The following is an 18,876-nucleotide window of genomic DNA, read 5'->3' on the forward strand; positions in this document are numbered from 1 at the left end:
TATGAATGAAACCTTTAGTGAGAGGTTCAATGCTTTAATATTTAATCATTTTAGCCCTCTGAATTCATATTCATTATCTAAATAGGCCCGTTTAATTTTGTCTGGCTTGCCGTTCCAAATTAAGTGAAATATTCTTTGCTCATATATGTTCCAAATTAAGTGAAATATTCTTTGCTCATATATATATATATATATATATATATATATATATATATATATATATATATATATATATATATATATATATATATATATTACGTCATTCAGTGTAGGCAGGGCCATCAGTAAATAGGTAAACTGGGGCATGACTAAATAATTAATGAGGGTGATTTTTCCACAAATAGACAGGTATTTTCCTTTCCATGGTAGCAAAATCGTATCTATTTTTGCTAACTTTCTATTAAAATGTAGTGTAGCAAGATAATTTCTATCTTTCGGGATATGAATAACAAGTATGTACACTTCACCGTCAGACCAATTTATTGGTAAACTACATGGTAATGTAAAAGTTGTGTTTTGTTGCGATCCAATACATAATATGGTACACTTATCATAGTTCGGTTGTAATTCAGAGAGGTTAGAAAAATGATCTAGATCCTCTATGAGGCTGTGCAGGGATCCAAATTGCGGATTTAAAAGAAACATGAGTCGTCAGTTTACAATGACACCTTTATTTTTAAGCCCTGGATTTCTAGCCACTTGATATTATTGTTGGATCTGATTTTAATAGCTAACATTTTGATGGCCATAATAAATAGATATGCTGATAGTGGTCAACCTTGTTTTACTCCTCTTTACAATTTAATAATTAGTGAGAAGTAGCCATTATTTACAATTTTCCACCTGGGGTTACTATACGTAACTTTGACCCATTGTATAAGAGACTCTCTAAAATTAAAATAGTCCAAGTATTTATATATAAATTGCAGTCATACTTTATCAAAGGCCTTTTCAAAATCAGCTATGAATACCAGGCCTGGTTTCACAGATTTTTCAGTGTTCTATTGTTTCCAGTACTTGTCTTAAATTATCTCCAATGTATCGTTGATGTAAAAAACCTGTCATGGGCCTCTCACTCCACCGGGTTACCACCTTAATTTTCTTCCACTCTGCTCACCACTCTCTCTACTCAGCCTAACTAGCTCCACCTGTCCCTGCTCTGCTCTGCTCTAATTACTCTGCCAGCTGCGCTGCATTACCCACTACCTCTCCCAGTATTTAAGGCCCTGTCTTTCAGCTCTCCGGTGTCAGATCGTCTGCAAAGCTCACACCCGGAACCTGTTTGCTCGCGCTTCTGGCTCACCCTGGTTTTGTGACCCCGGACCTGCCTGTTTTTTGGATACTCTTCTGCCTCAGGAGATCCAGACCTGCTTCTGCCATTACGACTCCTGACTACTCTTCAATCCCGGTAACTCTGACCAGCCTTCTGCCTTGCTACTACGTATTTTGGATTTCCCTTGAACTGTACTGCTGCCTGGTTTCATTCCGCCCTGTTGTGTCTGTGTCTCCCCCCCCCAGGACTTCTGGACCACCCACCACCGGCTTCATAGGACGCATCGCTGCCACTGGGGGGGGCACAGACCCAGCGCATTGGACGGGATCCCTGTTACCCCTGGAGCCTTCATTCACTCCCTACTTCCCTTTTCCCTTAAGTTTAATAAACTTTCTGGTGTGACGCAATTGTGGTCCTCTGGTCGTCTGTCTGAACCGTGACAGTACGATCTGACCATTATGGACTCAGCGCACACTTTCCCCGACATGGAAACCGATGAGCATGAGCAGCAGTTCCAGCAGCAGCAACAACAACTCGCCATGATCATTCAACTCCTCACCAACCTTACCCCAGCCAGTCTGCCCACCAGCCCAGCCCCCGAGTTACCTGCCCCGGTCATTGCAGCCGCTGCTCCGGAACCCAAGATTGGAAACCCCGAGCGGTTCAACGGCGATTCAACCCAGGTCCGGCCATTCCTGACTAGCTGCCGACTTCAGTTCTCCTTGCAGCCAAGGACCTTCGCCACGGAGGGGGCTAAAGTTGGGTATGCCATCACTCACCTGACGGGCCGAGCTCGACTCTGGGGAACAGCAGAGTTCGAACGTCAAACCCCCGCATGTGCAACCTTCGACCTGTTTGCTGAGGAGATGCTGAAGGTGTTTGACCTGGATTCACCCACCGCAGAGGCGTCTCGTGAACTGTTCAGTATTCGACAAGGCAGACGTACAGTCGCAGACCATTCCATCGACTTCCGAACCCTGGCTAGACGAAGTTCTTGGAACACACCATCGTTGGTGGACGCGTTCTTCCATAGTTTGGCTGACTATATCAAGGACGAGTTGGTCTCCCATGAACTGCCTTCCACTCTTGATGAAGCCATCGCACTGACTGTCAGGATCGACAGAAGGATACAGACCCGTCGTCGTGAGAGGGGGCGCCAAGGTCCACCTACTACCGGCATTCGGAGAGATCCGACTGGGCTCCTGTCATCTACTGCCACTCACCCAGGTCAGCTTGATCAGTCTGAGCCTATGGAGATTGGGCGAGCCTCCCTCACTCCTGCAGAGCGCCAGCGCCGCTTCACCTCAAACCTCTGCCTCTATTGTGGAGGTGAGGGACATCGTGTGGTAACCTGCCCTTTAAAGGGCCGAAGCTCACCGGGCATAGGGGGAGTCCGGTTGAGTTCAATGACCATCCAGTCCTCCGACCGCAAACCCCTGCTGCAAGTTCACCTCCGCCTCTCTGACTCAACTCACACCCTGGCTGCTCTGGTGGATTCTGGCGCCGAAGCCAACATAATGGACATCAAGCTGGCACGCCAACTGGGACTGGAGAACCTCCGTTTGACACCTCCTATTCCTGCCCGGGCACTGGACGGACACTTACTCGGATCGGTCACTCATGTCACGGCCCCGGTCTCGATGGGTCTGTCCGGAAACCATCAAGAAACTATCCAGTTTCACCTGCTCCCCTCTCCAGGCCAACCCCTCATCCTGGGTTACCCATGGCTCCGCCGGCACAACCCTCAGCTCGACTGGGTGACCGGGGTGATCAGGGAGTGGGGAGAGGACTGCCACCGAACCTGCCTGCTTGCTGCCGCACTACCCCCTCGGCCAGTACCTACTAACTCCGCTCCTGACCTCTCCAATGTCCCAGAATGCTACCATGGTCTCAGAGAGGTGTTTAACAAAGCAAGAGCCACATCTCTGCCCCCTCACCGTCCGTACGACTGTGCCATCGACCTCCTCCCTGGAACAGCTCCTCCAAAGGGTCGTCTTTATTCGTTGTCTGCTCCTGAAAGAAAGTCCATGGAGGACTACATCAATGGCTCTCTGTCCGCAGGATTAATCCGTTCATCTTCATCTCCTGCTGGTGCTGGCTTCTTCTTTGTGGGGAAGAAGGACGGATCTCTTCGCCCCTGCATCGACTACAGGGGACTCAACGACATCACAGTGAAGAACCGTTACCCTCTGCCTCTGCTCACCTCTGCTTTTGAGTTGCTCCAGGGAGCCACTGTTTTTACCAAGTTGGATCTCAGAAACGCTTACCACCTAGTGCGGATCCGGGAGGGAGATGAATGGAAAACCGCATTCAATACACCAACAGGCCACTACGAGTATCTGGTTATGCCTTTTGGCCTCACCAATGCTCCTGCTGTGTTCCAGGCTCTAGTGAATGATGTACTGCGGGACATGTTAAACAAGTTTGTCTTCGTTTACCTGGATGACATCTTAATCTACTCCAGAAACCTGTCTGAACACACCCGCCATGTCCAGCAAGTCCTTCATCGTCTTCTGGAGAATTCCCTCTACGCCAAGGCAGAGAAATGTGAGTTTCACGTCAAGACAGTGGCCTTCCTGGGGTACATAGTGGCAGAGGGAAGTATCCAAATGGATCCTGCCAAAGTATCAGCAGTCACTTCATGGCCTGTTCCGGAGAACAGAAAGAAGCTGCAACAGTTTCTGGGGTTTGCTAACTTCTATAGGAAGTTTATCCGGAACTACAGTACCGTTGCTGCCCCTCTCACTGCTCTAACCAGCACCAAGCAACCCTTCACCTGGACCCCAGCAGCCGACAAAGCCTTCAGTACCCTCAAGGTGAGGTTCACCTCCGCTCCCATCCTCCAGATGCCTGATGTGGACCGGCAATTCATTGTGGAGGTGGACGCCTCGGATGTGGGAGTTGGTGCTGTGATTTCTCAGTGGGCTGCGGAGGATAGGAAGCTCCATCCCTGTGCCTTTTTCTCACGTCGGTTGTCCCCCTCTGAGTGCAATTACGACATAGGGAACCGTGAGCTGCTGGCTGTGAAGCTTGCCTTGGAGGAGTGGCGTCACTGGCTGGAGGGGTCCACCATTCCATTTCTCGTTTGGACCGATCATAAGAACTTGGAGTACATCCGCACGGCCAAACGGTTGAACTCCAGGCAGTCCCGCTGGGCCCTGTTCTTCACCAGGTTTAATTTCACTCTGTCATACCGGCCTGGATCACGCAACACCAAGCCAGACGCCCTCTCCCGTCAATTCCAGAAGGATGACACCCCCTCCAAGGACCCTGTGTCGATTCTGCCAAGTCCCTGCATCGTTGCAGCTCTGACCTGGGCTGTTGAGGAACAGGTGCTGGAGGCTCTCCGTAACCAGCCAGGTCCCAGCACTTGCCCAGCTGACCGCCTTTTTGTCCCCGAAGACCTGAGGTCCCAGGTCGTTCAGTGGGGACATGACTCCCGCCTAGCTTGTCACCCTGGCTCCACCCGCACTTACAACCTGCTCGCCCAGAGGTTCTGGTGGCCCTCTCTGAGGAAGGATGTACGGGAATTCGTCCAAGCCTGCCCCATCTGCAACCAACACAAGTCGTCCTGCCAGCCCCCAGCCGGATTGCTGCAGCCCCTGCCTGTGCCCAGACGTCCCTGGTCTCACATCGCCCTTGACTTTGTCACGGGGCTGCCCCCTTCAAGTGGCATGACCGTCATTCTCACCATCGTTGACCGTTTCAGCAAGATGGCACACTTCATTCCCCTCCCCAAGCTCCCAACCGCCAAGGAGACCGCCCAGGTGGTCCTGGAACACGTCTTCCGGATCCACGGACTGCCAAAGGATGTAGTTTCTGACCGTGGTCCACAATTCTCCTCCGCTTTTTGGAAGGAGTTCTGTCACCTGCTGGGAGCCACAGTCAGTCTGACTTCCGGATTCCATCCCCAATCCAATGGGCAGTCAGAGCGGGCTAATCAGGAGCTCGAGAAGGCACTGCGATGCATGACTTCACGCAACCCCCACTCCTGGTCGCAGCAATTGACATGGGTGGAGTACGCACACAATTCTCTGACCTGCTCTGCCATCGGTATGTCCCCTTTCCAATGTGTTTATGGATACCAGCCTCCTCTATTTGCCAGCCAGGAAGAGGAGGTTACTTGCCCATCTGCACTTGCTTTTGCCCGTCGATGTCGCCGCACCTGGTCACAAGCCCGAGCCACACTCCTCAGATCCGTTGCCAGCTACACTACCGGGGCCAACCGTCGGAGAATTCCTGCTCCCACCTACCATGTTGGTCAAAGGGTGTGGTTGTCATCGAAGAACCTGCCACTCAGGGTGGAGTCGCAGAAGCTGGCACCTCGGTTCATTGGCCCATTCCCTATCATAAGAGTGATTAGCCCAACTGCTGTCCGGCTCCAACTGCCTAATTCCCTGAGGGTGCACCCCACTTTCCATGTGTCTAAGATTAAGCCCATCCATGAGAGTCCGCTGGTCCCTGCTGCGCCTGGTCCTCCTCCTCCACGGCTCGTCGATGGTGGTCTGGTTTACACCGTCCGCCGCCTGCTTCGGTCCAGACGGAGGGGTAGGGGTCTCCAGTACCTCATTGACTGGGAGGGCTATGGACCTGAGGAGAGGACCTGGGTGCCAGCTAGTCGGATTGTGGATAGGACTCTCATCACCGCTTTCCACCAACGGCATCCTGATCAACCTGCAATCCGTAGGGGCCGCCCCAGAGGGGTCCCTAACCGTCCGGCCTGCTCGGCTTCCTGTCCTGTGCCTGATCCTGTCTCGGGACCTGTCCCATCTCCCGACCACGGCCCTCCGGCTTCCTCCGAGGATGAGGACGTTCACTCGGACCGTTCGGAGGAGTTCTAGCCCTCCTCCGGCTCCCCTCCTCCCGCCCGGCGTGGTGTTGCTCTTGGGACTTCTGGGGCCGTCCCTTGGGGGGGGGGTTCTGTCATGGGCCTCTCACTCCACCGGGTTACCACCTTAATTTTCTTCCACTCTGCTCACCACTCTCTCTACTCAGCCTAACTAGCTCCACCTGTCCCTGCTCTGCTCTGCTCTAATTACTCTGCCAGCTGCGCTGCATTACCCACTACCTCTCCCAGTATTTAAGGCCCTGTCTTTCAGCTCTCCGGTGTCAGATCGTCTGCAAAGCTCACACCCGGAACCTGTTTGCTCGCGCTTCTGGCTCACCCTGGTTTTGTGACCCCGGACCTGCCTGTTTTTTGGATACTCTTCTGCCTCAGGAGATCCAGACCTGCTTCTGCCATTACGACTCCTGACTACTCTTCAATCCCGGTAACTCTGACCAGCCTTCTGCCTTGCTACTACGTATTTTGGATTTCCCTTGAACTGTACTGCTGCCTGGTTTCATTCCGCCCTGTTGTGTCTGTGTCTCCCCCCCCCAGGATTTCTGGACCACCCACCACCGGCTTCATAGGACGCATCGCTGCCACTGGGGGGGGCACAGACCCAGCGCATTGGACGGGATCCCTGTTACCCCTGGAGCCTTCATTCACTCCCTACTTCCCTTTTCCCTTAAGTTTAATAAACTTTCTGGTGTGACGCAATTGTGGTCCTCTGGTCGTCTGTCTGAACCGTGACAAAACCTGTCTGATTAGGATGAATAATATCCGACAATAACTTTTTTATTCTATGCGCTATGCATTTTGCTGGTGGACTGGATCTTTATATTTACCACCTGGGTCCTGTTTCAGTAATAGTGAAATCAGAGCTTCTTGCTGAGTATCTGATAGTCTACCATTTTTATAGGAGTGGTTACAACATGCTAATAATGGAAAAAAAGGTTGTATATACACTACTGGTCAAAAGTTTTAGAACACCTACTCATTCAAGGGTTTTTCTTTATTTTTACTATTTTCTACACTGTAGAATATTAGTGAAGACATCAGAACTATGAAATAACACATATGGAATCATGTAATAACAAAAAAGTGTTTTATATTTGAGATTCTTCAAATAGCCACCCTTTGCCTTGATGACAGCTTTGCACACTCTTGGCATTCTCTCAACCAGCTTCACCTGGAATGCTTTTCCAACAGTCTTGAAGGAGTTCCCACATATGCTGAGCACTTGTTGGCTGCTTTTCCTTCACTCTGCGGTCTGACTCATCCCAAACCATATCAATTTGGTTGAGGTAGGGGGACTGTGGAGTCCAGGTCATCTGATGCAGCACTCCATCACGCTCCTTCATGGTAAAATAGCCCTTACACAGCCTGGAGGTGTGTTGGGTCATTGTCCTGTTGAAAGACAAATGATAGTCCCACTAAGCCCAAACCAGATGAGATGGCGTATCGCTGCAGAATGCTGTGGTAGCCATGCTGGTTATGTGTGCCTTGAATTCTAAATAAATCACAGACAGTGTCACCAGCAAAGTACCCCCACACCATAACACCTCCTCTTCCATGCTTTACGGTGGGAACTACACCTCATCCGTTCACCCACACCGCGTCTCACAAAGACACGGCGGTTGGAACCAAGAATCTCCAATATGGACTCTAGACCAAAGGTCCACCGGTCCAATGTCCATCGCTCGTGTTTCTTGGCCCAAGCAAGTCTCTTCTTCTTACTGGTGTCCTTTAGTAGGGGTTTCTTGGCAGGCCTGATTCACACAATCTCCTCTGAACAGTTGATGTTGAGATGTGTCTGTGCCTTGAACTCTGTGAAGCATTTATTTGAGCAGCAATTTCTGAGGCTGGTAACTCTAATGAACTTATCCTCTGCAGCAGAGGAAACTCTGGGTCTTCCATTCCTGTGGTGGTCCTCATTAGAGCCAGTTTCATCATAGCGCTTGATGGTTTTTGCGACTGCACTTGAAGAAACGTTCAAAGTTCTTGAAATGTTCCGTATTGACTGACCTTCATGTCTTAAAGTAATGATGGACTGTCGCTTCTCTTTGCTTATTTGAGCTGTTCTTGCCATAATATGGAATTGGTCTCAAAGAAAAAGCCATATCTCAGACTGGCCAATAAAAATAAAAGATTAAGATGGGCAGTCTGAGATATGGCTTTTTCTTTGCAACTCTGCCTAGAAGGTCAGTATCCCGGAGTCACCTCTTCACTGTTGACATTGAGACTGGTGTTTTGCGGGTACTATTTAATGAAGCTGCCAGTTGAGGACCTGTGAGGCGTCTGTTTCTCAAACTAATGTATTTGTCCTCTTGCTCAGTTGTGCACCGGGGCCTCCCACTTCTCTTTCTATTCTGGTTAGAGCCAGTTTGCGATGTTCTGTGAAGGGAGTAGTACACAGCGTTGTATGAGATCTTCAGTTTCTTGGCAATTTCTCGCATGGAATAGCCTTCATTTGTCAGAACAAGGATAAACTGATGAGTTTCAGAAGAAAGTTATTTGTTTCTGGCCATTTTGAGCCTATAATCGAACCCACAATTGCTGATGCTCCAGATACACAACTAGTCTCAAGAAGGCCAGTTTTATTGCTTCTTTAATCAGCCCAACAGTTTCAGCTGTGCTAACATAATTGTAAAAGGGTTTTCTAATGATCAATTAGCCTTTTTAAATGATAAACTTGGATTAGCAAATACAACGTGCCATTGGAACACAGGACTGATGGTTGCTGAAAATGAGCCTCTGTACGCCTATGTAGATATTCCATAAAAAATCAGCCGTTTCCAGCTACAATAGCCATTTACAACATTAACAATGTCTACACTGTATTTATGATCAATTTGATGTTATTTTAATGGACAAAAAAATTGTCAATTTCTAAGTGACCCCAAACTTTTGAATGGTAGTGTACATATATATTTTAAAATCTTCCATATCTTAATTAATTCCCACAATTGACGAATAATATGTGTAATAATGCAGGCACTTCCTTCGAAGGATTGTTACCTATATAACAACGACCGGAAGTAGAAAAAATAAATTTTTGGCAAGCAATTATTATTTTTACTTGTTATTGCTTTTCATTATTCACTGTGTATTTAGTCCTCGTGTCACTATTTCAAATGTTTTTTGTTTGTTTGTTTGTTTTATCTTTATCGTTAACTCTGCATTGTTGGAAAAGGACCCGTAAATATTTCACTGTTAGTCTACCTGCTGTTAACAAAGCATGTGACAAATAAAATTGTATTTGATTTAATTAACTCATTGGCAACTCATTAACATTCATACACCTTTCCACAGTGTTTGTTTTTATGTTGTATGGAATTTATTAAAGATGTATGTTTAACATTACATTCTAGATGGTGCTGAAACCACCACCCACTACTAAACTAAAATCTAGGTATTGTGTACCCTTCACAGCCAATTCCCCGGAATAGGATCTGACAGGCGGATGCTCACATTTACGTGTGCGTCATAACACTATCACACTCAGCCACCCTAGCACCATCCTGGAGAGCTGGAGTGACGAAAACACGTGGAGTGTTCTGGTCAGATCACACAACCACAGGTTACTCCACGTCAGCTTGTGAAGAAAATAGCCTTTACCTCACTCATTCACATAAAAAGGTTTTCTACAGGTTTTCTTATCTGTAAAGATTGAATTCAAGCCTAAGCACGATGTCCGCTAAAGTCGACCTAAATTCATTTCACTAAGACTAGGGGAAAAGTCCAAGTTGATCCAACAGATGGCCTTTTCACCTAAAGCTCTTCCTTTGATAATGAGGACGGAGCCCCTTAGAGCTCTCTCTATGGGTGGCTACTGGAGTATGGAGCATGGTGCTGGCAACATCAATGAGCTGGGATCCATTTCCTTCCCCTTAGGGCCAACTACAGTGGGTATCATAAGTATTCACCCACCTTTTTTTGTTGCATTACAAAGTTGGATTGTAATAGATTTAATTGTGATTTTTTTTTGTCATTGATCTACACAAAATAGTCCATAATGACAAAATGAAAATACAATTCTACACATTTTTACAAATTATTAACAATTCAAAAACTAAAATATAGTCGTTGCATATGTATTAAGTGCCTACTTCCTTTAGGCAAGCCTAAATTAGGTCAGGAGTAAAATGTGGCTTAACAAATCAAATAATAAGTTACATGGACTCACTATGTGTGAAATAATAGGGGTTGACATGATTTGTAAATTACTACCCCTTCTTCTGTCCCCCATACATATAACATATGTAAGGTCCCTCAGTCAAGTATTGAATTTCAAGCGCAAATCGAACTACCATGGAGCTTTTCGAAACCCTCATAAAGAAGGTAAGAAGAAAGGTAAAAAGAAAGAAAGAAAGCAGGTAATAAAGAAGGGCAGTGATTGGTAGATGGGTAACAATAACAAATCAGATATTGAATATCTCTTTAAGCATGGTCAAGTTAATAATTATGCTGTTGATTATGTATTAAAACCACCCAGACACATCAAAGATACAGTCGTCTTTCTGAACTGATAGCCCTATTTGGTAAAAGACCAATTCCATATTATGGCAAGAACAGCTCAAATAAGCAAAGAGAAACGACAGTCCATCATTACTTTAAGACATGAAGGTCAGTCAATACGGAACATTTCAAGAACTTTGAACGTTTCTTCAAGTGCAGTCGCAAAAACCATCAAGAACGATGATGAAACTGGCTCTCATGAGGACCGCCAAAGGAAAGGAAGACCCAGAGTTATCTCTGCTGCAGAGGATGAGTTCATTAGAGTTACAAGCCTCAGAAATTGCAGCCCAAATAAATAATAATAATAATAATAATAATATGCCATTTAGCAGACGCTTTTATCCAAAGCGACTTACAGTCATGCGTGCATACATTTTTGTGTATGGGTGGTCCCGGGGATCGAACCCACTACCTTGGCGTTACAAGCGCCGTGCTCTACCAGCTGAGCTACAGAGGACCATGTTTCACAGAGTTCAAGGCACAGACGCATCTCAACATCAACTGTTCAGAGGGGACTGTGTGAATCAGGCCTTCATGGTCGAATTGCTGCAAAGAAACCACTATTAAAGGACACCAATAAGAAGAAGAGACCTGCTTGGGCCAAGAAACACGAGCAATGGACATGTGTCCTTTGGTCTGAAGTTCAAATTGGAGATTTTTGGTTCCAACCGCCGTGTCTCTGTGAGAAGCGGTGTGTGTGAATGGATGATCTCCGCATGTGTAGTTCCCAACGTAAAGCATGGAGGAGGAGGTGTTATGGTGTGGGGGTGCTTTGCTTGTGACACTGTCTGTGATTTATTTAGAATTCAAGGCACACTTAACCAGCATGGCTACCACAGCATTCTGCAGCGATACACCATCCCATTTGGTTTGGGCTTAGTGGGACTATCATTTGTTATTCAATAGGACAATGACCCAACACACCTCCAGGCTGTGTAAGGGATATTTTACCAAGAAGGAGAGTGATGGAGTGCTGCATCAGATGACCTGGCCTCCACAATCACCCGACCTCAACCCAATTGAGATGGTTTGAGATGAGTCGGACCGCAGAGTGAAGGAAAAGCAGCCAACAAGCGCTCAGCATATGTGGGAACTCCTTCAAGACTGTTGGAAAAGCATTCCAGGTGAAGCTGGTTGAGAGAATGCCAAGAGTGTGCAAAGCTGTCAAGGCAAAGGGTGGCTATTTGAAGAATCTCAAATATAAAATATATTTTGATTTGTTTAACACTTTTTGGGTTGCTACCTGATCCCATTAGTTATTTCATAGTTTTGATGTCTTCACTATTATCCTACAATGTAGAAAATAGTAAAAATAAAGAAAAACCCTTGAATGAGTAGGTGTGTCCAAACTTTTGACTGGTACTGTATAATAGTGTGTTTTTTGTATGTAAACATGATTAAAGTGACCAGTGTTCAATGACTAGAATACAGTATATACATATAAAGTGGGTAAATCAGGATGTAAACATTATTAAAGTGACCAGCGTTCAATGACTCTATGTAGATACAGTGAGGGAAAAAAGTATTTGATCCCCTGCTGATTTAGTACGTTTGCCCACTGACAAAGACATGATCAGTCTATATTTTTATGCTAGGTTTATTTGAAAAGTGAGAGAGAGAATAACAACAACAAAATCCAGAAAAATGCATGTCAAAAATGTTATAAATTGATTTGCATTTTAATGAGGGAAATCAGTATTTGACCCCTCTGCAAAACATGACTTAGTACTTGGTGGCAAAACCCTTGTTGGCAATCACAGAGGTCAGACGTTTCTTGTAGTTGGCCACCAGGTTTGCACACATCTCAGGAGGGATTTTGTCCCACTCCTCTTTGCAGATCTTCTCCAAGTCATTAAGGTTTCGAGGCTGACGTTTGGCAACTCAAACCTTCAGCTCCCTCCACAGATTTTCTTTGGGATTAAGGTCTGGAGACTGGCTAGGCCACTCCAGGACCTTAATGTGCCTCTTCTTGAGCCTCTCCTTTGTTGCCTTGGCTGTGTGTTTTGGGTCATTGTCATGCTGGAATACCCATCCACTACCCATTTTCAATGCCCTGGCTGAGGGAAGGAGGTTCTCACCCAAGATTTTACAGTACATGGCCCCATCCATCGTCCCTTTGATGCGGTGAAGTTGTCCTGTCCCCTTAGCAGAAAAACACCCCCAAAGCATAATGTTTCCACCTCCATGTTTGACAGTGGGGATGGTGTTCTTGGGGTAATAGGCAGCATTCCTCCTCCTCCAAACACGGCGAGTTGAGTTGATGCCAAAGAGCTCCATTTTGGTCTCATCTGACCACAACACTTTCACCCAGTTCTCCTCTTAATCATTCAGATGTTCATTGGCAAACTTCAGACGGGCCTGTATATGTGCTTTCTTGAGCAGGGGGACCTTGCGTGCTCTGCAGGATTTCAGTCCTTCACGGCGTAGTGTGTTACCAATTGTTTTCTTGGTGACTATGGTCCCAGCTGCTTTGAGATCATTGACAAGATCCTCCCGTGTAGTTCTGGGCTGATTCCTCACCGTTCTCATGATCATTGCAACTCCACGAGGTGAGATCTTGCATGGAGCCCCAGGCCGAGGGAGATTGACAGTGCTTTTGTGTTTCTTCCATTTGCGAATAATCGCACCAACTGTTGTCACCTTCTCACCAAGCTGCTTGGCGATGGTCTTGTAGCCCATTCCAGCCTTGTGTAGGTCTACAATCTTGTCCCTGACATGCTTGGAGAGCTCTTTGGTCTTGGCCATGGTGGAGAGTTTGGAATCTGATTGATTGATTGCTTCTGTGGACAGGTGTCTTTTATACAGGTAACAAACTGAGATTAGGAGCACTCCCTTTTAGAGTGTGCTCCTAATCTCAGCTTGTTACCTGTATAAAAGACACCTGGGAGCCAGAAATCTTTCTGATTGAGAGGGGGTCAAATACTTATACTTATTTTTTTGTTATTCTGTCTCTCACTGTTCAAATAAACCTACTATTAAAATTATAGACTGATCATTTCTTTGTAAGTGGGCAAACGTACAAAATCAGCAGGGGATCAAATAATTTTTTCCCTCACTGTAGGGCAGCAGTCTCTAAGGTGCAGGCTAGAGTACCTGGTGGTAGCTGGCTAGAACAGTGACTAAGGCTAGTGGTGATTGTTTAACTGCCTACTGGCCTGGAGATACAGTTGCTTGCGAAAGTATTCATCCCCCTTGGCATTTTTCCTATTTTGTTGCCTTACAACCTGGAATTAAAATGGATTTTTTGGGGGGTTGTATCATTTGATTTACACAACATGCCTACCACTTTGAAGATGGAAAATACTTTTTCTCATGAAACAAACAAGAAATAAGACAAAAAAATAGAACACTTGAGCGTGCATAACTTTTCACCCCTTTGACTAGGCCTTTCCAAGATATTTACATGTTTCCCCTTAAACCACTCGAGTGTTGCTTTAGCAGTATACTTAGGGTCATTGTCCTGCTGGAAGGTGAACTTCCATCCCAGTCTCAAATCTCTGGAAGACTGAAACAGGTTTCCCTCAAGAATTTCCCTGTATTTAGCGCCATCCATCATTCCTTCAATTCTGACCAGTTTCCCAGTCCCTGGTCCCTGGGATGAAACACATCCCCACAGCATGATGCTGCCACCACCATGCTTCACTGTGGGGATGGTGTTCTCGGGGTGATGAGAGGTGTTGGGTTTGCGCCAGACATAACGTTTTCCTTGATGGCCAAAAAGCTAAATTAAAGTGTCATCTGACACAAGTACCTTCTTCCATATGTTTGGGGAGTCTCCCACATGCCTTTTGGCGAACATCAAACGTGTTTGCTTATTTCTTTCATTAAGCAATGGCTTTTTTCTGGCACTCTTCCATAAAGCCCAGCTCTGTGGAGTGTACAGCTTAAAGTGGTCCTAGGAACAGATACCCACTGTATAGAGTACTGCATAAGTACTCTGATAAGTATTACATTATCTAGGAATTGCTTTGGATAAACAAATCTGCTAAATGACCTTGTCATTACATTACATCTACATTATTATGTACTGTAACATGATACAGTATTACAAATGCACACAGAAACACACACACACACAAACAAACTTGATATGGTTCCTGGCCCATGCACTACAGTACAGTAACTCACTCATTGCCCCAGTCCAGGCGCACGGTTATGTGGCGTTTGATCTCTCTGGTCTGGTCCTGGGCCAGGTGACCCTGGATGAGCTGCCGGCGCAGGTCGATGAGCTCATTCATCACATGACGCAGCTTGTGGAACAGGTCCACCTTGTGCTTCTGTGGGGATCACACACACAACAATATGATCAAAACATGAATGTAACAATACATGGTTCATTACACATTGACTCTTGGACATTCCCACAATACAGTATGTCTATATTGGTCTGGACTCTGACGTTTCCATGTTAGTATCTCTATTCTTATGAGATTTCCCTGGTCTGCTATGGAAGAACAAAGCAACTCCAGCTCCAGGCACCCTCATGATTCCATCCATGGTTTTAAATATACTTTCATTATGAAACACACAGCTAAGCAACTAGCTGCTGTTCGATTGCATGTGTTCCTCCTGACAGTAGAAGGTCAGGGTTATGAAACTGTAATGAGTGTTAATGAAACACACTAACATGGCTGTGTCATTAAATCATTATGCAGGAATTATGCAGCTATAAAGGAAAATAGACGTTCAGTGAAACCTGTTTCTCTGTTATCAAACAACCAACAAGCATCTTCATTTTCTACTGGAGGCTACAAAGTTAGAACAAGTGTTCCACTGATTGAGCTAAAGTACCAGCACAATTAATTATAAAAATAAAAATATATGTCCTACTCAGAGTCCTTACAGGGTTTCATCAACAACAGCTTTGTGGAAACTAGCTTTTCTCCATGACCAAGGACAGCACTTTTAATTCAAGCGTTTATTATTCCTCCCATCGGACTGACAAGCCCACACTACCTCCCAGGTTTGTTTATATAAGTGTAAAGATTAAGCGCATCTACAATGTTCATGTAAATTTAATGAGGGTAAACATTCCATGTTCTCAACCTGCTGGTGGCTGTAAAACAAAGATTTTAGTCAGAGCTGATGAGGCCTCTCGGACGGCTGTTCTGTGAGGCCTAATTATGTACATTACAACAGATACACTAATTCTCAGGCCATCGCTCCCTGAGGTACCACGATGCATTCTAATTGCAATATGCCTTGAGCGCAAAGCATTCAAGGAAAAACGTGTAAATATCTAGCCCAGGGGTGTCAAACATACGGCGCAGGGGCCAGATCCGACCGCGAGGCGGGTCCAATCCGGCCCGTGGGTGGTTTGAGTAAAAAATATATATAATAATAATATTCCAAAAATATATATACTTGCAAATGACTAAAATCAAATCGAAACTGTGTAGAAATTATAATTGCCTACATTCATACAGTTCTTGACTGTGTCCAGCTTGCTAATAATCACCGAAATGAAAGCTAGAAAGTCAAGGAGCATAAAAATTGGATAGAGGACTATTGAAAAAAAATATATATATATATATAGAGGAAATATAACCAATTTTCAGTGCAGCCCTACGGACTGAGTTTGACACCCCTGATTAAGCCAATGATACATCCTGTTTTTATGGACGGTAACCATGGTGACTGGCTACACTGGCTACCACACAGGGGGGCAGAGTGAGTGCCCGAAATGAGCAGCGTTAAATCAGTGGTTCAATTTAGTTGTGTTTGACAGGAAGTTACATCACCACAGTCCTGCCCCAGGCTCCTTGGCTGCTCTGAGCATGAGCAGTGCTCGTTGATAAGTTACGTAAAAACTCGCTTCCATCCCAGCTCAACAAAATCTCCCTCCCTCTGCTCAGCTCAAACCTCAGCTACGTACATCCTCCTGGTTCCTGACCCCTCCACAATTAGCAGGATTAGGGTTTATTTAGGTCTCCATAAACATTTATACAGTGGGAGGGTGATGATGACAATGCTGGCTGAACGTACAATACTCTGTTGAGTTTTAAGATGACTCTATGATAGGCCATAACATAAACATTAGCCTGTGTTCTTTAGCTATCTCCTCTGACTATCATTGTCATGAATGGCATGCCAACGATAGAAGAGTTGGCTACAGCACGTAGAGATCTGGGACCGGGATAGGCAAAGTAGTAAGGTAATGGCAGAGTGACATTCCGTGAAATTGCCTATGACAGCTATCTACTACGCCATTATTTATTGCCAATTACTATTTTGGGATTTACATAGGCAGGATATAATGATGAAGAGTGGAGTGACAGCCTAAATGGCACGCTATGGGGATTCATGGGAAGCGGCTGTATATACAGTGTGTTCAACCCCAATAGTTGTTGCTTTCCCCCAGTCTTTTTCAGCTATTGAATGAGGTGAAAACTGCATGAAAACTGCATACTGCAGGTACAAATCTGTATCTTATCAAATCTTTGGAGCTAAGTATGTAAAGCAGGGGTGGGTGCAGATCCTTTTTCGCTTTCCCTTTCAGATCAACCACCCTGTACGTTGCATTTAAATGGACTCAGTGTTTTCTCTAAGCTAGACAGAGGTTTCCCCGTGAGAGGTGAGGTGGTACTGACCACGTAGAGTTGCTTCCACAACACGCCCCATTCCTGCAGGGTGGAGGTGGTCTCAGTGATAATAGGGTCTTCCAGAGGTACCACCATCTCACACAGCCTAGGGTGAGACACACACACAGTTATTGAAACAGAGTCAGACACTCAGAAACCTAAATATTAGATAGAGACAGACATATCTGCCTACAGTACAAATAGAGAAAGAAAAAAAGAACACACAAATGAACAAACCAACGCCAAACACAAACACACACATTTACATCCCTGCCCTGTGTTGGCACTGTAATGACATAATAACTCTTTCATGACAAAAAAAAATGAAACATTACACAGTAATGAGTTTTCACTTTGTGAAATTAGGATTATAAAGGATCACTAGAGCAAAACCACAACAGACATCATTTATATTTCAGTGCCAACCATGAGACTAAATGAAAGACAAGAGAAAGGCCTTCAGCAGGAGAAACGTGTCTAGTTAAAAACATAAGACAGTCCATCCATTACATAACTGTCAGAATGATCCTCTATAGCTCTGATGCACTGGGAGAACTGAGGAGAAACTGTAGGTGTTTTCACATCATTAACCACACTGAACTGCAAAGCACATTTCCCAAGTGCAACCCTTTGAGCGGGGAAGTGTAATAATGACAATTTCCAAGTCTGCACCATTAATTGTTTTAAAAGCAAAAGAGAGCTCTCTGACTGTGTGCTAAAAGTGCACTGTAGGGTGGTGATATAACACTATGAAGTATCCTCCCAGTCCACACTGTGTCACTGATCCCTGCCTGCAGATCTAATCTCCATCAACACTGGCTGATAAAGAGCTTTCCTGCCTCCCTTTGTCTTTGCACTGCCCTCTCTCTGCTTCCACTGCCATGAACAGCTTTTGTGCCTTGAACAGCAGCACAGCTCGGATGACCACTGGTGTTGTGTGTGTGTGTGTGTGTTTTTGTGTGTGTTTGCATGTGTGTGTTTGCTTCACTGGCAGAGCAGAACTAATGCCGTTTAAGTACAGATCCTCACAGATCAGTGATGAGGGAAATGAGGCAACGGAAATGGGCGGGACATGCACACACCACCCCATTGTTGATGAATAAATCTGACCCAATGGCAGCTCTACAGTATGTTGTGGAAAATATATAGCTTCCTTTGGCTTCCATTAACCAGTGATCCTGCACCTTATATCTGAAATGATTGGCACTCTTGATAAAGATGAGCAAAAAATACTGTATAAAATAAATAATACAAATACTGAGCTATATTAAATGCAAAAACAAATGGGGAAATTATATTATTTTATAATAATACAATTGCTCAGAGAAAAATGGTTTTTAAGACAATAATAACCCCAAGCACACATCAAAATCCACAAATAAATTGTTAATTGAACACAAAATCAACATTTTGGTCTCCAGACTTGAACCCTATTGAAAACCTGTGGTTTGAATTTAAGAGGGCAGTCCATAACCTCAGATGAAGGATATCAAGGATCTGGAAAGATTCTGTATGGAGGAATGGTCTAAGATCCCTCCCAATGTGTTCTCCAATCTCATAAAACATTTTAGAAAAAGGCTCAGTGTCGTTATCCTCGCAAGGGGAGGGTGCTGGAGTATTGAACAGAGGGGTGCCAATAAATTTGACCCCTATCTTTTTTAGATTTAACTAAATATATT

General features: G+C 45.3%; 1 protein-coding gene across 1 annotated transcript in view; it reads right to left on the reverse strand.

The window, feature by feature from the left end:
• Positions 1 to 18,876, reverse strand: part of dock3 (dedicator of cytokinesis 3) — a gene marked incomplete at both ends in the record, with an annotated part of 69,985 nt that overhangs the window by 41,024 nt on the left and 10,085 nt on the right. Inside the window, 2 exons of the mRNA XM_084184013.1 lie at positions 14,745 to 14,893; positions 17,207 to 17,303. Of these exons, the coding sequence (XP_084040139.1) occupies positions 14,745 to 14,893; positions 17,207 to 17,303 (246 nt within the window). The remainder of the gene's footprint in view (positions 1 to 14,744; positions 14,894 to 17,206; positions 17,304 to 18,876) is intronic.

Source organism: Coregonus lavaretus (assembly GCF_964263955.1).
Source record: "Coregonus lavaretus genome assembly, chromosome: 20".
Classification (NCBI taxonomy): domain Eukaryota; kingdom Metazoa; phylum Chordata; class Actinopteri; order Salmoniformes; family Salmonidae; genus Coregonus; species Coregonus lavaretus.